The sequence below is a fragment of the Lissotriton helveticus genome, chromosome 2_1, assembly GCF_964261635.1.
Source record: "Lissotriton helveticus chromosome 2_1, aLisHel1.1, whole genome shotgun sequence".
Classification (NCBI taxonomy): domain Eukaryota; kingdom Metazoa; phylum Chordata; class Amphibia; order Caudata; family Salamandridae; genus Lissotriton; species Lissotriton helveticus.
The window spans coordinates 2,075,469,790-2,075,492,019 of NC_136059.1; the positions used below are offsets into that span (position 1 = coordinate 2,075,469,790).

Below are 22,230 nucleotides of genomic sequence, written 5' to 3' on the forward strand. Positions count from 1 at the left end.
CCGAAGGATGCATGTGTCCAGCTGGAGACGTATAGTTATCAGTCTGGGGGGAAGGACGGACAAGAAAGTGGTACGTGCTTTTTCCCTGGATTTGTGTGCGCGAACGCGCACGCTCCGTCCTGCGCCGCGCACTTCCCTCCCATACTCCCAGCAAGTCAGCCTAACGCGCATGCATGCACACAGACACACACACGCGCGCACATGCACTTACACAGACACACAGGCACCCAGACAGGCAACCCCCTCCCCCCCCACAGTCACACACACACACAGGCATACACACAGACTCCAAGACACATACACACACGCACACACACATACACAGCCCGACGCCGCCGCGCGCGCGCGCACACACGCCCCCCCCTCGCCCTCGCAGGCCAGCAGCAAAGCGAAGCCCCACTCACCGGCTTCCTTGGTGCAGCGGCTCTCACCGGCAGCAGGACTCTTCCTCCCTTCTTCGGCACCGGGGCGCAGGGTAGGCTCCTGCCTGCTCCGGTGCTCCAAACAATCGCGGCTCTTCTGTGGGAGGCGGGGTAGGCTCCCGCCCTCCTACTTCCTGTTTCCTGTTGCCCCGCCCGGCCTGCCTGACTTCCTGGTCGCAGGCCGGCGGCGCGAGCTCTGGACTGTGAATGTGTAGAAACATCCAACAAGGTGCTCTCATTTCTATTATGACTGATAGAGTGCAAAAATAATCATATTGCCAGGATTGCAGGTTCTTTTGTATAAGAGGCTGTAATAATATATATTCGCCACCATTGAAGTGGTCCATATTTGCTCATTCGTGGATTTTAAAACCCTCCCAAGTGTTTTTTCACAACCTCAGCCTACCAAATCTCTTGTGGCTTTGTTCCCTCTTATTTTCGAGGTGTCTGGAAACGATTGATCCAGGCTACAGCTGTACTTCATAACTGCGGCTACCCGGAGGGAGTGTCCCTATTAGCAGGACCAGTCTGCTGGTAAACACCTTATCTTTCTAATTAACTTTTAATTACACACGGGTAGGAAGGGATGGCGCTTTACAAAGGCATCTTCACAGTGGAATTATTTATGAGCGCCTCAGGGCGCATACAGCTCATTTCAATGCCGGGGTATGGCTGACCTTCGCATAACATTCTATAACAGTGGTAAAATATATGGCACGTTTTTGTAATGACCTGTAGAGTCGCAGCGAGTGAAATGCTGCCGCAGTGGTGGTACTTGCAGGCTGGAATTTTCAACAGGACTGGGCAGTCTTTGCTTTTGTTGAGTGAGCCTGGACTCAGGACTTAACTTGAATCATCTAGTGTTATGCTGCTGACGCGGCTGACTTTGCGAAAGTTATAACTATTGGCATTGTAAATGACAAAGCTATTAATTTAGCTATTTAAAAAAAAATAAACATAAATAAAAACTTTGCCATTTACAATACCAATAGCTCAAACTTTCCTAATGCGAGACCTATTGCATTGCAAATGCTTGTTTACTTTGGAGGCTTTGGTGCCCATTGGTTATCATTGTGGAGGTTATGGTTCAGGTTGTTTATCACTAAGGAGGATATGATGCACATAATTAATTACTGCAGAGAATATAAATCACAAAAAACAAAATAGGTTCATTGCTGTCGTATTCAGTTTCCACTTACGATAGAAGAGAACACAATAGATCGTAGTTTTCACCGCGGAGGATATGGTGCAGTGTTTCTCACTGCAGATTATATGGTGCACATTTTATCATTGTGGAGGATATGGTGCACAGTGCTTATCAGTGATTGTTTTTCACTGTGGAGGATATGGTGCACAGTGTTTGTCACTGCAGATTATATGGTGCACATTTTATCATTGTGGAGGATATGGTACACAGTGCTTATTAGTGATTGTTTTTCACTGTGGAGGATATGGTGCACAGTGTTTCTCACTGCAGATTATATGGTGCACATTTTATCATTGTGGAGGATATGGTGCACAGTGCTTATCAGTGATCGTTTTTCACTGTGGAGGATATGGTTCACAGTGTTTCTCACTGTGGATCATGTGGTGCACATTTTTTCACTGTGGAGGATATGGCACACATTGGCTATTAGTGTGCATGATGTGATGCACAGGCAGGGCCATCTTAACAGCATTATAGGCCCCCGGGCAAAGCAGTGCACTGGGCCCTGCCTACACAACTACTCACAGGCATAAAAATGTTTAACGGAAAATTAGTGTTCAATTCTGGTCTGCATGGACTCCCTATGCTCGTGGGTCCCCCGGGCATCTACCCAGCGAGCCCACTCACCGTACACTGTGCACAGGAGCTCAATGCACTCAAAGACCCGGATACATTTCATTTAGAGCAGAGCAACAGGGCCAGTGTGTGTCACGCTGTGTAGGAAACGGTGCACAGACCATGTCACTGTGGACGATATGGTACACAGGATGTCAGTGTGCAAACATGTAGTGCACAGTATTAATTACTGGGATCTTCTACTAAGCAGGAAAAGCAGTTTGAGAGTTTCTGTTGTATTCACGTTTCACTTTGCTTGCAATCCAGTGTGTTTCTTTCTGGTACAGCACGGGGCCCAGGAAACTGCTTAGTTTTCGATTAAACCTTCAGAGACACCGCACAGAGCACGATCCATCCATGGCTTTCTGTGCAGGGTGAATGTCGTGAGACTGCACCATAAAAGCCCATGCCAGAAGCAAACCACAAATAGGATTATATTCTCAAGCAGCAGCCCGCATCCTGGGATGAAGAGTAAAGTAAACACCGGTCCAGTGTTGTGCGCGGCTTGTTGCTAGGTTACCGCACAGGCCACTTTTCGTCAGGAGCCCCGCCTCTGAAGTCGCTACCAGTTCATGTTGGGGCGGCAGCTCTGACATGGACATGCAGGCCGCTGATCGGGTCGTGCTAAGCGCTAGGATATACATGTTATTTTCACACTGTGTAAATAAAGCAGCGTCACTGGCGTGCTGTGGAGCAACGGGGTTTGAATAATTCACAAAAGGCGCTGCCCTCTAAGCCATCCACCTAAACACGTGGAGCGCCAAGAATGTAAACTTCCAGAGGGTGTGTTTAGAGTGGAAGGGCACTCTTGCTGCCTTAGAAGAAGAAAGTTTATCTTTCAGCAAGCAGTCTCTTCGCCGCTCGAGAATTCCAGGCTGATGGAAAAAAATCGAATAGATTCTTGACTTGGAAGCATAGTTTTCAAGACCAGCTGGTGTTAAAAGGTGACACCTCAATTATTGTAGACAGTGTTCTGTAGTAACAGTGTCTACTCATTCCTCTACTATGAAGATCAAGAAGTTGGGATCCAGATAGAGAAAGTCTGCACATAGTGGCACGAGGTAGAGTCACGGATGAAGTCATGTGAACACTTCAGTGAGGCTCATTGCGTAGAATGATGGGCAGATGGTACCTCGGATCCCTCCAGCAGGCCCTCATGCCAAGAGTTACCATGAATAACCTGCTCAGCGGTCAAAGTGCATTAAAAAGAAAGTATGGGAAGGGAACGGTGATGCTGCATGCGATGGGGGCAGTATCAGTGAGCGTGGATGCCAAGTCAAAGGCCTGGCTAAAAATAAAAATATTCTGTACGTTTTGGTCTTTCACCGCCAGGTAGCTAGATATAAAGTAAATTAAAAAACTCAGTGGGAAATGCACTGAAGTACTTTATGAAACCTCTATTAGTTAATGTACTCCAGAGGTCTGTGTCTGAAACCAGAGAGCTACAGAATTAAATCTTGGTTGGTGCAATGGAGAATAGTGACGTTTAGTGCTACGAGGTCAGCAGTGTAAATATGTAAGTTATTATTTTAAACTTGCATCACACACAGTATAAGATAGACTGCTACAAATTCTCAAAAAGGTGTTCCAAAATATAAATGTTATTAATACCCAGACTGTATTTAAAGCATTTTTTTTACATGGCTGTCCCTTCAACATCTCGTCTGAGGTAGCAAGAGCAAGATAAATACAATTACAATTAAAAGCATGCACTTCACAGCTCAGTTGTTAAGTCTTTGTACTACCTCTCAAAAAGAATACATCTTTGTCATCACAAAGCGTTAAGTGAGTTGATAAAGTAAAGCCAGTACCAGCTCCCAAGCATCCTTTCCATCTGCATATTAACCTCTACATTTGTAGAATTCACTCGTTGCCCACATTTGCATTTCTTTCAGGCAAGCAGACCCCCTGGCAAGAGGCATGCTCTTGTTTAGCTGTCTGCTTGGCTGTGGATTCACAGCACAGGAGACTCACAGAGTGACACTTCAGCCAAAGCATTCAAACTATCATAATTAATTGTCCCTGGATGGTTCCCTTTCTTACAAAAAGTAGGGGAATGGTTTTTCATAGCTCAAAAAAGTAAGGGCACATCGTGCCCCTCTGATACCACCCACTTCGACCGCTGAACCTGCTGCATGCTTATCTCCTAGCTGTCAACTGGCTCCATCTCACAAGGGTGCCTCTCAGCTCGTCCTGGTTAGCACATCTTGGATGGAACTTCTAGTTTCACTTTCCCCATTGAAGATATAGGCCTACACGCTTTCTAGGCTCTGTGGCTTTAGTTGACTTGTGTGTCTCCAAAAATGGATTGACTATCCACTGGCAAATACATGTATGTTTTAGGCATAGAACCCTACATTACCAAGACTCCTATTTAAGGGACTGTCTTCTATTGCATCATCGTTGTGAACCTAAATGGCGGAAGCCTAGAAGAGCATTGAAAATCCACCTTCTGTGTTCTGCCCGCAGACCATAGTATCCTGTACTATTTTGTTCCTCGTGCTCCCCCATTCACCTACCACTTTCCCTATGTGTTCTCTCTGTTCCCCTACACCGTTACTATTCTGGATTCCTCTAGCACTTTGAAGCAGCAACTTGCTGGCAAACTTTGGTGACTCCCGTGGATTGTTTCAAAGCTGTATGTGAACATTAATAATTGGATGTGCGATTGTTGGCTGAAACTCAACATGTTCCTTGTGGCTGACAACAGCGAAGACCTTTGGGGTTGTGCATTCTCTCCAGTAAATATGGGCATTTGTCCTGCTCCCGGTGGGGTGGTCAGAAGTGTAGCAATGAGCTTGTCTGCGAGCTCACTTCGACCAGTACGACGTCATCTCAATTCTTTCAGATAAAACCTTCTAGGTAAATTTCACCCTTTCTTTTACTACATCCTGAACAGTGTCTGCGGTAAAAGCACTTGTTGGACCAAAACTTGGCCTTGGATTGTTCTTTATCTAGATATAGGAAACATCTTTACACTTAAGACAACAATTCATCCAACATGCTGCTGCTCTGCTGCTTTTAAGAACAATTCTAATTCAGTTACTCCACTTTTAAGAAAACTTCACTGACTTCCAGTTCTTCCACGTTTACAGTTCAAAGTTCTGTGCCTGACTCATCACAATAATTATGCAGAGTTCCTCATTTATTTCTACTGCACCATCCCTGCATTCCAACTCAGCCTCAGCTTTTTCTCTGCAAGGAAGAGAAGCAAAAGTCAGACTTTTTCTATGCTGCACTAGCTTTTGGCACTACAGTGGATTGAATCCAATGCTTCCTCTCATAAATACTTAAAGAGTTGGCTCTTTGCTCCTATGGACGCCTGAAGTTAAGATTTATTTTAAAAGCGTGTTTTAAGATTGTCAGCATCTCTTTCCGTAATAGTGCCAAGAAGCTGTATTGCATACAACGCTTTAAGTATAGTTACATGACATTACATCATACACTATTGTCCAACTAAGTTATACTATTTTAAGTTGCCAACTATTTCTTTGTCATATGTTATTAGCACACTCACAGTTTAAACAGTTTACATTGACATTTTTTCCACATACAGAAAAGGCATGCCTTTGATCCCACCGATATAACTTACAGCCATGATGCCAGACATGAATTCCTAAGAAATGCCACTTTTGTCGCAACTATAATACACATTGAAAGCAAATTATATGGCTGAATCAAGCTTAAAGAAAATCACCCTCCTAGGAAACTATCATTTTTGCTTTGCGTTGATAGTAGACATTTAGAACCCATGTATTACAACATATGAACACCATTTGAAGACATGTCTAAACTTTGCAGTTCTAGGGCTAGGTTATGTACACATTCTTTACCAGCAGTACTTCAAGTTTTGGTGCCCTGTTCTCTTGTGGAGCCTATATTACAAATGAGACAGGAACACCTGCTGCAATCTACATTATTAACGTTTCCATTGTATTCTGAAGAATACTCTTCGGTTATTTAAAAATATTTATTCAAAAGAACGTTCCCAACACAAATAAAAACAGACATTTGTGTCCCATCCTTTATATGGGCGAGAACATTAGCAAACAGCAGCAAAGTTTTTACTGCTGCGCTTAAAAACCTTCATGTAGTTCAGTCTCACATGTCCCTGGCTTGTGGTAATTTAGCCAACTGCATGCTTAGTACATGCATTACATGTGTGGCTGAGATGCAGTACAGAAGCAGAAGGCAGATTAGACAATTTCTTGCACTTCCAGTCCATTTTATGTGTCCCCATTACTCATCCACTGTTTCTAGTAAGGACAGGGCGAGGTGAAGGCAGATTTTGTTACATTCTAAAGAGAGTTCTTTTCATTCTCAAGGGGGTGCCATTCACAAACAAGGGACTTTATGTTACCCCAATCTTTTGTTTTTTAGAAGAACATACCCTGGGTCAGCATACCACAGATGTAGACGGCTGTATGAGACGGCAAAGAGGGCACCCAGGGCAGAGCATGGCGACGACGAAAGCGCATTTGTGTAGACCAAGTGCATATACTTTAAGTGGCCTTCGACCTACCCAAAAATTAACATAGGGATTGCACAACTGTCCGGGTTACTCCCTATACATTTGTGCTAGGGTACCCGTGCACTCACCCGCCCTCTAAACAACCCTCAGCTCTTCTCTCAGCGACAAAGAAGACACTCCAAACTTACCCAACAAGAGTAGTAGGTGTAACCACTTCCAGCTGAGGAGCACAAGGTACTTGGCTGCACGTACACAATCTAATACTGTGCGTCCGTAGGTACCCTTGCGTCTGTTACTGGTATACGGTATCCCAGGCTTTTCTGCAGTGGGATTTAGTAATACACTTCTTGATTCCTCTATTGTACTGAATTTAGTGGAAAAAAACGGTTAATACGTGTAGTGTCCGCAAATGCCAGAGTTGGTTGTCTAGTACATAAGGTATTCGTTTGTGACTTGTGAGAGTCACAATTGAGGAAATTCAGAATGTAAACTACCCCGAAATGTATTATTGTGTACCCCGTGGTAAATAGGAGATGCACTGTTAAGGTGCATCATATAGTACTTCTGACACCTCCATGGACGGAATATAATTCACAAGAATATCTTTAAAATGTAGACTTAAATTAGGCTTGCATGTGCCATACTACTGACACAAAATTCCTTAGTCTGTGAAGTAACTTCCAGCTGTAGTAAAATGAAGCGTTCAAATGTCAGTGCAATCTGTCCCGCTTCAAGCAACCCCAACAAATGCATGCCCAGTGCAACAGAACCAACCAGTAGTTGAGAGGTGCGCGATCTATATCTATGTCCACGACACCGAGTCTCAGATGTGGGCGAGGGATTTAAGCCCACGCAGCCTACTCACTGTGCAAACTCATGGCAATCCGCCAAGGGGAGTGTAGTGTAGTTCCTATTATCCCAATAGGCTCTGCGCATTGGAATAATACCTTCAATAGTATAGGCCTAGACCAGACGTTAACTAGGTCTTCTACTGTCGATATTAGACTTAAAGTTTTGGGTTTGCCAGCTAGCTCAGAGTTCACTAGAAACTTTCTCGAATAGGCAAGGAGGAGTTGAACCTCCCTGGATAGACAAGAAGGGATTTAGTTTCTGACAACCATAGAACATGACAACTTTGCTCTCCCCTAATCAAGAGTGTATCTCTAGAGTCGTGTGAAAACAAAAGACAACTTATTTTACTCAGTCAGTACGTGCATTCTTAGTCTCACCAGATTGTAGAGAAAAGGAAGAGACGGGCGTGTTCAATAAAAGATGGTATTTATTGATCAGTCTCTTTTCTCGTACAAGAGAAATGGATCGATATTATTGCAATACTTATGGTTAAGTAAAGTGCATACAATAAAAGCAGAAGTATAAAATAATACTGTAAAAACATTTATATGGTTTCTAAGCCATAAGGTAGTTTAAAATGGATAAAATAGATACATACACATATACATTTGACTAATCGTACTCAACTGGTGTTTCTAACTACGCCTACCCCGGTGTACCTGACCTAAGCCTAATACGTGGGCGGGAATAGAAAGTGGCAGTTTAAGTTAAGTTTGTTTTGCCAAGTGACTGACTCAAGAATTCTCTGCAAGGGGTTATTCAGTTCTGTACCTGGAATCTAGGATGAATGAGGGATGGTATCTCTCGTCTCTGGTCTCGATATTCCAGGCTGCCTGCGAGGGCTACCCGGAAGCGCCGGAGCTGGATTTCTCGGCAGGAGAAAGCAGCGTCTCGTTCTCAGCGCGTCAGGAAGGCGGGGCTGCGCCAGCGGGGTCTGCTCTGCTCTGGGCTTCGGCAAGTCTGGCTGCTCCGATCTCGTCACCACCGCGTGTGTTTGCTTAAGGCAATACCGGTAATATTTATACCTGTAAGGTGCCGAGATTGACGTAAGGATGGACATAGATACGTCAATAAGGATGTCATACGACTTGGTCGTTAGCACATTCTTTTGCTGAAGTTCTCGATGAAATCAAAACAATGGCCGCAGGGTTTTTCCCAGGTTGTCATAGGTTTGATTTGTTTTGAGAACTCCGTATGCCTTATCAGGGGCTGGAGGAATATCGCTTGTCTAATTAGATGGCAAGCGTTATGACCTAATCAGATAACACGTTCCTGTGCCGTAGTGTGGCTTAATCAGATAACGGTTCCTGCATCATGGGGGTTTTCTGCCTCATGGGATGGCTGCTAGTTAACTTGTTAACCAGAATAGGGTCAGGAATAGGGGGATCGATACAGAACCTATAGGAATACATCACAGAATTTCCATGAAAATCTAAATTTCTGAATTCGTGTTGTTTTCTGTGGACATTAGGAAATGTTTCCTGAGAGAATTTGGGTGTGGCAATACTACATGCAGTAATACCTCATATTTAAGAATTAAAATGGGTGTGGAAACTCCTGCTTCTGCCCAAACTAGGATTTTCTAAATACTCGGAATGAGGCCTAAGAAAGTGTAAACATTGTAATCTCGAGCACCTGTCTGTAGACATTGGCCCGGCTCTGAGTGTACTTTGAATAAGCTGGATTTCAACAAAGATGGTTTTGTTGTAGGTAATCCAAACATGAATTAAGTCTGTGGTTCCAGGCCTGGTTCACAAGGCCTTGTTTACGAGAAACTTACTTTAGGGTTTGACCTTTGTGGTCACTGTTCATTGAAGAATCAAATAGCTTGAGAAATACGCATTTTATTGCATAGTGTACGTATTTCTTCTTTTTAAAGTCTCACATGTATTGTTTTCTTACCATCAGGGCAGAGTCAGCTGTACTGGAAGGTTGATGGTCCAGGCTGTCAATCAGAGGGGCCGCAGCCCTCGCACCCCAACTGGCCAATCCCACATCAGAAGGTAAAGTGCTTACATTTACTCCAAGAATTGGCAGTTGTTCATGTAATTGAGATGACATGTATCTTCCGAGATAAAAGATTAGTCTTTGTAGTTGTTTCCAAAGCCTACATTTGCCTCAACTTGTTTATAAAGCAGACACTGCAAAGAAAGCTTAGCTACACTGTTCAAACAGTACAAGTCTGAAAGTGCAAACCCTCAGAGTTTAACAGCTCTGTCAGCGGGCACTTCTAAACGGTAGTATTTTTTTAGTTTTCATTTTTTTAATCCAAATTTTATTTTAAGATGGGTACCCTTGACTCCTACCCTTTTGTTTCAAATAATAGGTGTCCCTAACTAGGCCTTGATTTAAAGGCTTTTTTATGCTAAAACTTGACTCCTATATGGAAAAGTATTCAAACGCTGCATGCAAAAAATATTTCTTGATTCAGAATGACGAGTATAGGATGGTAACGCATGCAAATATGTCACACATGAGTGCTGAAATTAAATAAACATGGTGTAATATACATTCATATGCGAGTAGGGGGGTGTTAGCTTTGAAAGTTGTATGCAGGTAAGGAGACGCAGGAAGCACGCAGGTACAGGTACTATATTCAGGAACTAGTTACAGGTATATGAACCCCACCAGGAGCTGTGATGTAACATGTTCAGCCCCGTGATGTAGATTAAACATCAACTGACAGGGACAGAACACTCAAAATAATTACATCATGCATTCCATAAGAGGGAAATGCATTGTATATGAGCTGACCACCCGAAGAGCAGCACATTTATAGGTCTTTACAAACAACTACAATACCTTTCCCACACTTACTCGTTTGTCTAAACTTGCCAGTATCAGGAGAAACTGGTGCGCTTATGTGGGAAAGTAAATAAAACGACCTCCTTTTCAGTGAGGCTGTAAGAGCAGGTGAACCATCACATCCCAAATTATTTTTCTTGTGGCCAAAAAATGAAAAGATGCACGATTATAACCCACAACTCAATGGGGTGGTGACACTGGTCAGAGACGGCACACACCCAAATTATATCCTACATGTAATACACAACAAAATAAAGCAAAGGATGTAGTTGTCCGGTAGGATGGTAGATGCTTGCACACCTGGTTGTTGGACGCAGTTCGTCGCCGCACATGGCCTCTGGACTAAACAACATTAGGTGCACATATCAGCACCCCTGTTGTCAACAATAGAGAGAACGCATTACTGCACTCAGATTATACCAGTTTTGATCAATATAAGCTTCAGACTCGAGATCCCATTCCAGGGGTTTTCACAATTGCATTGTAATTGCATTTATATAGCGCTTACTGCCCCTGACAAGGCGTCAAAGCGCTTTTTCGGCGAGTACGGCTTAACGCTGCTTCGTATTACTTTGGGCCACGGGGGCGTACCAAGGGTGGTGCATGCAATCACCCAAGGTTTCTCACGCTAAAGCCAATTTACTAGGAACGAGAAATGCTTTCATTTAGCCTTCCTTTTCCGACTTTGCATGCGTGCTGCACTGTGCAGCATGCATACAAAGAGGGAAAAGCTTTCCCTCGTGTCTCGGCATAGTCTTTTATACAGGAAGGGTACCCTTCCTGTAGAAAACCTATTCTAGACTCACACACACACCCTAGCGCTATGGTGCTAAGGTGGTGCGTGGCGCACGGCAGCTGTAATCAGCTCCAGCGCAAGGGAAAGGGGAGGAGAAAGCCTTATCTTTGAAAATATGGTGCTCTCCAGCTCCTTTCCTGTCGCACAACCCAGCGCAGCGCCGCGGAAGGCTGTGCTGCGTTACGTGGAGATTTGGTAAATTTTCACCTGTGTATTCAGAGGCCCAAAACCAGGAATTTTCTACTTGTTACGTAAAATACTAAATTAACTTAATAGACCCCATTAAACACCAATAACTAGTTTTAAATTGCACTTGAAATCACATAACATAGTAGCTTATTGAATGTCGAAATACATATGCTATCACCTGGGAAAAGTAGAAATCATTCCTAACTGGTGAACCTAAGTTTCCATCTGTGTTAATTGTGTACGAGCTGAAGGATGCTATAGATGTTTTAAGATTTCATCCTTTTTAAGTAAGTCCAATTCATAAGTATGAATACTAAGTAGAAAAGTAATTGTTAATTATTTGGTAGTTTCGAGCGTTTTCCTACCTCTGGCTGATGTTTTTTGAGATGTCTTCCGATACCCTCCAGGATCCTTTACTGGGGCTCTTTTTAGAGCTAAAGAGGCAATGCCCCCTCGGGCCAGCAGGTAAGCAATCTCAATGAAAACAGCTGCATTGTCTCTCCTACTCCATTCAACTTATTCACGCGCTTATCTTCCTCGAGTACTCCATTACTGAAAGATAAAAGCGCTATTAACAGCCCAGGAATGCCATGCTGGAGCCGGCATCAACTCTTAGTAGGCAGTCTCCTCCCTCAGCTGCCGTCCAATAATTTCACATTAAATCCTTAGCTCTGAGGGACTCTGCTGAGTTTTTCCAAAGCATACAAAAAATGCAGACACTCCTCATCACCACACAGAATGGAGCGTCATTCTGATTGACGGCACACTCAGTAGCTTGAGGGCATCGGTATTTGCAGATGGGGACATTCCAGGCCCTCCCTTTTGTCCAGCCAGGGTGTGGCATGCTGGACTCCACTACACGCCCATACCCAAACCCCTATTTAACGCCCCTACTGTGTGTCGTAATCTCTTGATGGTTCAATAGGTTTGTCTTCCTTGACAGAAGGCAGACATCAGCAGGTAATGGGGGCACATGTGGAAATTGAACAACAGTATACACCAAGTAAAAAAAAACTGAGGAGCAAAATGAAATAGGCGGGTGATTATTGGGAGACACCACAAAGGATGGGGATTTTGGGGCTGTCTAACAAACGACCTAAAAGTTTTCAGACATTGTGGCTTGTCAGCGGAGGGTAGGAATAGTGGGGTGTGCAGCTCGAGATTTCAAAAGAAAATAAAACAGAGATGTGAATGAATGTATTAATCACTGGTGTGACATCACATTGAATATAGTGTTCACTCTCATACACAGTAGCTCTAAGTGGATAAACCTAGCTTAGGGACAATACAATGCTCTGAGATGGTGCAGTATTACACACGATTGCTGCTAGAGATAAGTGCAAGGACTGAAATCTGTGTTGTGAGAAAAGACTGGTTTGCGACTATCACTGGCACTTTTACAATTATCCGGGTCTTAAATACAGTAGCGTTGTGAAATTGCAAAAACTTAGATCAATCACACTCTCCTAGCTTCACTCAGAAAATATTAAAGGGGGGACTAGGTTCAACATTTGTCAGTAATAAACAAATTCTAACTTTGTATGTATGTGATCCACATTAATGCAAGGATGCATAACAATACACCCCTGGTCTACACGGTTAAAGAGAAACAAAGGAGAACACATAGCAAACTTGATTTATGAGTGCCAGCAGGGGCCTGATTTGTTCTGAGGCAATTTGAAGAAAACTCCAAAATTTTGAAAGAACAGACTACCAAAGATAATTTTTTGGATGGTTTACTCGAACTTCGAAATTCTGCCTGCCCCCAAAAAAGATAATAATTTCAAAATAGGACTAACCTTAATCTAAGGGGGCAGGGTATGATTTATAATATCTAAATATTTCCCCAGTAAAAAAATTTATTGAGTTCTTTTAAATCAATAGGGTAGCTGTCAAGTACATTCTATGTGCGTGTACTGTCGCAAAGCTGCCTAAGGGTCCGAACACATTTTAGGTCCTCTTCATTAGTTAATTATTGTTTCACAGTAATCCGGATTAATTCAAGTAAGGGCAGTGGGAAGGAAGTCAGTGATGGAAGCCAACTTCGGTGGGTAGGGGCAGGCAAATGGGTGGGTTTTATAAACATGAAAACAATTAAGTAAATACAATAAAAATGGACTTACCTTAAGTAAATACAATAAAAATGGACTTACCGTGGTTGCTGCTGTGTATGTCCTTGCTCTGTCTTTTTCCCTCGTAACTTCAGGGCCCCAGCTAACTCTCTTAACCAATCCTGGCGCTGCTCTCACAGCATCAGAGCCACGCCAGGCTTGGTGGGAGTGGCCTCTTTCAGCGCCCACAAGAGCACTGGATGCTTTCACTTTTTTTTATCCAGCTGTCTAAAGACAGCTGGCTGGATTAGAGAGGTTTTAAGTATGTATGTGTGGCTGGCCATCGCAAGCCGGCCGGCCAAAGAGACATGCGCACTTTAAACAAGTGCAAAAGGCAGCCCACCCTCCTCCCTGAAGCTGCCATTCAGCAGCAAACCGCCCCCGTCTTGACACTCTGTTGGGGACAGGGTGATAAAAAATAAAATGGTAATGAAATAACTTCATTACCATTTTATTTTTCCATCTTTGGGGGCATTTCAGTGGGGAAACACTCCTAACTGAATCTATACACATACTTACATTTGTAAGGTTATGGAAATATACAGACTGACAATAAAAACCTCTGTTTGTCATTCTTTCATACATGTAAACATGTGCCGCAAACATGATGTCTACTTTTGGAAGTCTATATAGATTCAGGGATGCACGCAGGAATGTGATATGTTTCATGAAGCATCATACTCACAATTTGTAAGTTTATTTTAGAGAAGCAGGGACTGTCTGTTTTAATATCTGGCCTTACCAAGCCGTCTTCACAGTTGCTGAATATTCTGGTGATGTAGAAAGTGAGAGTAGGTTAAAGGTGTGCGCCCAGCTTTCTTCTTTTAGTCAGATGTTTGGGGACTTCACAGGGTGAAAGGCGACTCAAAGGAATCACGTTAAAATGTTGAGAGGAATGCCAGTTCTCTACATTATTAGGCAATTGGTTATTCACACGGCGCCATCAGGAACCGGCCAATAAACCTACAAGTAGAAGCAAATTCAATAAATCATTGAAACCGAGAATGAAGTGCTGAAACACTGCATGAGGACCAACCTAGTCGGACAATAATATAGCCTTAGAGTCCGCCATAGAGAGCTCTACCGGCCATCAAAGGCCTGCTCCAGCGTTAAAGGCCCTAGCCAAAGGTGAAGGCATTTAACACGGGAGCGGGTCTTTAATGGCTGGTAGAGCCCGCTATCGAGGGCTGTAAGGCTATTCGAAGATTCCACCCCTAGAGGGCAGAATGTTCTAATTTGTAAAACAAAGGCCTCGCCGAGCCCGAGGGGGTTGAAATCTCCTCGGTCTCCATGAGGCCTTTGTTAAACATTGGAATGTTGATGCTCCAGGCTTCTACCGGCCATTATAAGCCTGGAGCACTCCACTGTTTTCAATGGAGCGACCAAAATTCCAATATTCTAATACAGATGAGAATTCTGTACAGTGTGCTCTTCAGCCAAACATTTCACGAGCTGACATCAGAACAATTTATAGCTAAAGTGGTCCTGTAGAATGTAAAGAGAGTAAGAGACTTTTCCACGGAGAACAAAGTCACTGTGAATAAGATGCATGATTATCTCAAGGAGGATGATATATCTTTTTTTTGTATTACATTCTATGGTCAAAGGCCCCGGAATAGCAAATGCGCGCACTTGAGACATCTCCAGCTCTTTCGCCCCCGCAGATGACACTGACTCTGCCCTTTGTTTGGTGTTTGTGGGTGCGTGGGAGCCCAGGAAGGCAGCCAACGTGCGTTGTTTGCCTATGACATTTGGGACAGCACTATTTGTTTGACATTTAGCCTCATCTATGTTTTATTAAAACTTATTTTGTGAGCATCTGTCATACTTCTTTCTGTTGAACAGGTGCCAGCTGTTGGTTATATTTAGAAACTCACTGCAGCAGCAGCTACCAAAACAGAGAGCTTGAAAGGGGAACACAGAAACTGAACGAAACAAAATGGCAGCTCTTGTCTTCCTCAGTGTGTGCATTCATTTTACATGGAGCTTTGCGGCTTGATTGTTTTACTATACTCTAATAATTTACTTGCGCTCGAAAGTTAGAAATCTAAAATGAGATTATTTTTTAGCTCATTATGGACCATGGATTTTTCCCTTTGAGATGGAGTCAAATATTGTTTTGTTACATTCATATATGTGAAAGAAAGACTTTGGTGATGTATATCGGCAGGAGAGATGCAGTGCAATAAAATCTAAATGCATGTGTGGGCAGATGGTAATAAAAGTCGCATACGAGCGAATGACTGAGGTCTAGCTGCTGGCTGTCGGGCCCTAACTTGTGGTGCGCAGCGCCGTTAACGCTGCGCGTAAATCAGGGACCCAGGACACGCTGGTTCGTCTCCGCGTGGTCCGGACTAGCTCCGTAACCACGCCTCCTTTATTTATCCTTCACGCGGCCGTGACGTATCACGGCCGCGCTAACGCACGGCTACGTGCGTGAGAACTAGACCGCACAATTGCGGTCTTTAAACATTACACTCCTTTCAACCTTTATTAAAGCAAAAAGAAAACTATTATCCACAGTCTGTCAGAGAGTCATTTGCTTCACCTGGACATGTGAACAAACAAAATGGCCGGCAGGCCTGTTACCAGTTTGATGATCAGGTTCTGCAGTCTCACCCCACAGCAAAGTCTGCCAACTGCGAGGAGGGGGCTGGATTTCTCCTCAACCAATAACCGGCAGCCTCTCCTCGGAATAGGATTCTTCGTGGGGTGTCTTGTCTGGTTCGAGTGGGTGACGGCCCACCCTCGGAGGGAGGAGACTGTTCAGTACTGGGCCTCTCCGGATTCGGTGAGCTCACCATGGACTGTTCCTCCATGTTTTCATGCCCACTCGCCGGGGAACTGGTGCCGGGTGTTGTGGTACTTGGCGTCGATCTGCTCGGCTCCTGACAGGGCTGATCTCCGGGTGGGACAGAGGCCCGCTTGAAGAAGGACACATTTCGTGTGACGGTTTCTCCGTCCCGGTGCGCCGTTACCATGGTACCTGACCGGCGGGTGACTGTCCAGGGTCGGGGTTCGAACGGGAGTCTGAACTTGCTCCCTGGGTATCGGTCTCTCACGTAGACTCTATCTCTTTCCCAGATGGATGACTCCTTGGCTCGACGTCTGAAACTGGCATACTCGTTTGAGCGCTTTCTGTTGAGCAGGGTTTGCCGGGGGTCTGCTTCCGTTGGGGTCCAGGTGTGATGATGAGGAATGGTGTCTCGGACTATTCTGCCCATGGCTGACGGCCCCGGGGCGGCTGTGGTAGTGCGATGGGGCGTGAGACGGTATTCCCTCAAGAATGTATAAATGGCTTTCTCCAGTGGTGCTTCTTCCGCATGGGCAATCCGAATTACCTTGTTAAGGGTCCTCATGAATCTTTCTGCCTCTCCGTTAGCTTGAGGCCATCTGGGGGTGATCTTCTTGTGCTGGATCCCCCATTCCTGGAGATAATCGGCAAACTCTTGACTTTGGAACGGCGGTCCGTTGTCGGTCTTGACCAGTTCGAAAATGCCGTGAGTGGCGATGATTTTCTCGAATTTTGCAGTCACTTCCTTGGCGGTAAGTGATGTGATTATCTCTACTTCTGGATACTTGGTCAGGTCGTCAATGACAACGAGCATGTAGCGTTCATCCGGGAGATGCCCGAAGTCAGCGCTCACTCGCTCCCAGGGTCTTTCCGGGTTCTCTTCGGTGACTACTGGCGGTGGTGGTTCGGGTGGACCTGCCGCTTGGCACCAGCGGCACTCCTTGACCATTTGCTCGACTCTTGTGTCCATTTCCGGGAACCACACTTTGGCCCGGAGTCTGCTCTTCGTTTTCACCACTCCCTGGTGACCACGGTGCGCCAGTTCGATTACCTGTTGTGTCAGGCCTGCCGGCATCACGATTCTTGGTCCTCGGAGGACGCATCCTTGACTGTCCACTGACAGTTCGTCCTTCACCTTGAGGATGGTTTCCAGGGCACGCTGGCTTCGGGAGTTCTTTGACTTAGTGATGCCTGGATTGTTCTCCAATCGTTTTGTCTCATGGCGGTTGTCACTAGCTGTAGAACTTCATCATTTCGGGTTGCGTCCACGATCATGTCGATGCCCATGGGCAGTGGTCATGATCGCTTTAGGATGATCTTCACGTACTCCTCCGTCTCTTCAGCATCTTCTTTTTCCTGGGTGGTTGCCGCTCGGGGATGCCTGGAGAGGTAGTCGGCCGGGTTATTCGCACCGGGCTTAAACTCCAGCTTGTAATCATATTCTTGGAGTTGTAGGATCCACTTTTCGATTCTGGGGGGAGGCTTCGAGACTGAACCTCGGAACAGAGGAAGCAGAGGCTTATGATCGGTGGAGACAGTGAACGGATGTCCGTAGACGTACACATGGAAGTGCCTGCAGGCCCAGTGGATTGCGATGGCCTCCCTCTCAATTTGTGAGTAGCGTTGTTCTGTTTCCGTGAGTGACCGGCTTGCGTAGGCTATGGGCGCCCAGTCATCACCACCTTGGCTCTGTGTCAGTACTGCTCCGAGTCCATATGGGCTGGCGTCTACAGCTATGTTTGTTGCTTTGGTAGGGTCGAAGTATGATAGGGTCGTGTTAGCTGACAGGGCCGCCTTGGTGTTCTGAAATGCCAGCTCCTGCTCTTCTCCCCACTGCCATGGGGTGGTAGATTTTGTGAGTTCCCTTAGTGGCCTGGTGAGGTTGGAGAGGTCCGGGATGAACCGCCCGCAGAAATTCACCATTCCGAGGAAGCTCCGAACTTCTGACGTGTTGTTCGGCGCTGGGGCTGCTTGCACGTCTCTCACTTTTTCAGGGTCAGGGGCCACACCCTTGTCGGAGAAAGTGTATCCAAAGAAGCTGATTGTGTTCTGTAGGAATTGACACTTCTCCCGATGTAGTGTAAGGCCTGAGTCTTTTATTCTCTGTAGTACGCTCCTGAGCCTCCGGTGATGTTCTTCCACCGTATCAGCGTATATCAGCAGATCGTCGCTGACATTTAGGACTCCTGTGATCCCGCTCAGTACTTCTCGGATCGTGTTTTGGAAGACTTCGGCGGCACTGGAAATCCCAAAGTTGAGTCTTCTATAGCGCCGGAGTCCTACGTGGGTGGAGAAGGTGGTGATGTATCTGGAGTCCGGGTGCAGGGGCAGTTGATGATATCCTGACCTCAGGTCCATTTTGGAGAACCATTTTTCTCCATTTAATTCTCCCAGGATGTCGTCTATTGTAGGTGTCAGGTGTCTTTCCCTCTTCACGGCGGCGTTGGGTAGGCGCATTTCGACGCATATGCGGACCTGCCCTGGCTGTTTGGGTTTCCGCGCTACCATAATCGGCGACACCCATGGGGTGGGTCCACTGACTTTCTCGATTATCCCCTGTTTTTCAAGGGTCTCCAGTTCCTGTTCCACTTTCTTCCTTAAGTGAAATGCTATTCCTCGATGACGAAGGGCCACTGGCTGGATGGATTTGTCGATATGTAGGGACACTTCCTTTCCACGGAGACATCCAATACCCTTGAATGCGTCTTCAAATTCTTCCAGGATCGTGTCCAGTTCCTCCTCCAATACTGCCATGGCGAAGGAGATCAGGTGGAGTTCTTCAGCTGTTTGGCGGCTAAGTAGCATTCCGCTACCTTCTTTGGTGACATAGATGGTTGACGGCGTTCTCTTTTCTTGGTGCTGTATCTCTGTTTGGAAGCACCCTATTAATGGTATTGGTGTTTTTTGTCCATAAGCAAAAACTCTGATTTTGGCTGTTTTCAGAGCCGGCTAGTCTCGCAGTTGATGGTAGACATCTGCCGCCATAAGTTCGATCGAGGCCCCTGTGTCGATGGTTGCTCTCACCTCTTGGTTCTGTATCTTTATCCTGCACTTCGGGAGTCGCCGTTTTTTCCTCAGCGGCTGGTCTATGGCAAACACGTAGTGTACAGGATAGCTGTGAGCGTCGTCGTCCATGTCCTCACTCTCTGGGTCCTCCCTTATGGCATGAGCGGCTTCAGGTCTGGGTTTGGATGACCTGCACACTGATGCGAAATGGTTCATGCGCCCGCATGACCCGCATTTTCGCCCACGCGCTGGGCAGTCTTGTGCCCTATGTGGCGTGCCTCCACAGTATCCGCATTCTTTCCGGCGTTCAGGCGGTCTTCCTCTCCCCGCCGGGCGTTGCTTTGGCCGCACCACATTGACGTGTTCCGCTACGTGAACTTGCTCCGTCTTGATCGGTCTGTGGAGTGCTGCTTCCATATGAGACGCCCTTGCCTGAGATAATTCTTTCGAGCGGCCTAGCTTCAGAATGTCCGCCAATGGTTTGCCATCTTCCTGGAGAATCTTCACCCTCAGGTCGGAGGAGTAGCAGCCCTGAATGATCTGGCCGCGAATTTCTTCTTGCTCATCGCGGAAGCCGCACGTGCTCGCAAGCTCCTTCAGACGGCCATGGAATACGTCAAGGGATTCTTCTGCTTCCTGTCGCGCCTGTCTGAAGATGAAGCGCTCGTAGTCCTTACTTTGCATCGGCTCAAAATGGGCATTGAGCGCGCTGAGAAGCGTGACATAGGTATGGGGGGTTGCTTCCACCAGGGTCTTGTAGATCCGATAGATGTCCTTTCCACCAAGATGTAGGAGAAGCGCCCTGCGCCTTTCCCTCGCCGTACCTGCCCCTTCAAAGTAAAACTGTAGCCTTTCCACCCAGTCCTTCCATCTCGGAGCCAGGGACGCCGGTGCACCGTTGACGGTGAAGGGTTCAATGGGCGGAATGGTCGCCATGGTGGAGGGAGACACCACTCCCTACTGCCTTGGGTGCTCCGGGGTGGACAAACTGCAGACCTGGTGCCCTTCCCCGCCCTGGGCCGGCGGATCACGCCTGCGGGGCGCACTTTAGCTGGCCGGTGGTAGCAGGGGCCAGAAATGAGAGGCCTTCTGGGCGTGCACCCTCCCCCTCGCTCTGCGTTGCTGGTGATGCAGGGGGTAGGTGGCTCTGCTATGCGAGGGGCAGCACCGGTACCTTCTCCTGTAGTCTGGGCTCCTCAGGGCTTCTCACAGGGCATAGCTCGCTCCTCTGCATCTGCCTTCCGGGCCCCTCGGTGTGCACTGTCACCCACACAACGTGATGCTCGTCATGCCACGTGGTTCCACCAGCGGGGGCCTGTCCGGGCCGGGGATTCCGAGGATCGGCGGCGGAGCGGGGCATAGAGTGCCCATGGGGCACTGCACGGGCTCATAAGGCCCTCGTCGCCATTGTCGGGCCCTAACTTGTGGTGCGCAGCGCCGTTAACGCTGCGCGTAAATCAGGGACCCAGGACACGCTGGTTCGTCTCCGCGTGGCCCGGACTAGCTCCGTAACCACGCCTCCTTTATTTATCCTTCACGCGGCCGTGACGTATCACGGCCGCGCTAACGCACGGCTACGTGCGTGAGAACTAGACCGCACAATTGCGGTCTTTAAACATTACACTGGCCAATATATGAATATAGGTCACTTATCTTGAGGCAGGATTACAAAGACCATTTTCCATGTTTCAGCAGCTAATCGGAAAACATGTTCACATAGCATTATAGTTTGGGAACTGATCTTACATAACACTACACCTCCTTTACCATTTTATTTTGACCTTTTATATAATACGTACCACACCCTCGTTGATGTCAGAGCGCTGTCCATGCATGCAGACGTATATGCGGATTTCACATTCAAACAGTACTACTTACTGGTATTTCAAACGACAGAGCAAAATATTCAAGAGCCATTAAAATATCATGCTTTTTCATAACAGTGCTTCTTAATATCAAAAGAATCTTCGAGCCATTTGTAGTCAGAAAGGGAATTTTAACCTAAGGATTGCTATCAATTTTCTTGCTGAAGGTTAGTTTGGATGAGTAAGACTCTGATTCTCTGAAAAAGTTGTGATATATTTAATAAGAAATCCTTCACTCCTTCCTTAAATACACTGTAAGAGGCTGTTGTGTGCAGTGCTTGAGTGGGTGCTGTTCAAAAGTCTCTGAGAGCTCCAGAGAAGGTTGAGCTTTTTTGTTTCTCAAATTTCAGGATTTCGAGGGGCGCACTCCTATGTTCCTGGAGTTTTTTTTATTGCGCAGGACTCTCAATTCTGTGCTAGGTATGTTGGAGAGAGTTATATTATGCTAGATAGACTTATAATGATAGCAAATGCCCTACATCATTTACCACTACATTGTCAAAGTAAGTATATACTTTTTGTTAACATTTTTACTAACCAGCAGCAATCTGGCTCTTTTTTTTGCTTGTGGCAGTTGGATGATTTATATTATGAACCTTTACATACTGACTCGCTTTTTGCAAATATATTTCAAACTTGGACTCCTTTGAACTGACACGTAACTGAAACAATATAACCTATAAATCCACTTATTGTAAGCATTGTTTGTCAAAACATTATATCCTATAATTCCAATTAACTGAAAACACTGGTTGATAAAAACATTGCAGCCTCTAAATCCACAAGTACACCAAGTCCTAATAGAGTCTCCATTTTAATCCAGATTCTTAACACCTGTATAAAGAATAATATTTTATTTCACTGATGTATCCCTGCCCCTTGAGGGGGGTCCGTCTTGCACCCAATCCGTGTACAAAAGAGATGCCATTAACTCTAGTACTTACATAATGATTGCTGTCTTGGTAAGCATAGCAAAAGTGTTTGCTAAGTTTATTCTCCAGTGTCTTCAGGCTTGGGTGAAAGACTTAAGCATTTTATCTACGGGTGGGCGGAACACGCTGAGTTTCACTCTGCTTAATTCCACGGAGTTACATAAA

At 45.8% G+C, this 22,230-nt stretch overlaps 1 protein-coding gene across 8 annotated transcripts in view; it reads left to right on the forward strand.

Annotated features, from left to right (window-relative positions):
• The window catches only part of PALLD (palladin, cytoskeletal associated protein), a 1,062,357-nt gene that overhangs the window by 997,444 nt on the left and 42,683 nt on the right, over nt 1–22,230 (forward strand). For all 8 annotated transcript variants that reach the window (XM_078677029.1, XM_078677030.1, XM_078677035.1 and 5 more), the window contains one exon: nt 9,476–9,570. In XM_078677029.1, coding sequence (XP_078533155.1) covers nt 9,476–9,570 — 95 coding nt within the window. The remainder of the gene's footprint in view (nt 1–9,475; nt 9,571–22,230) is intronic.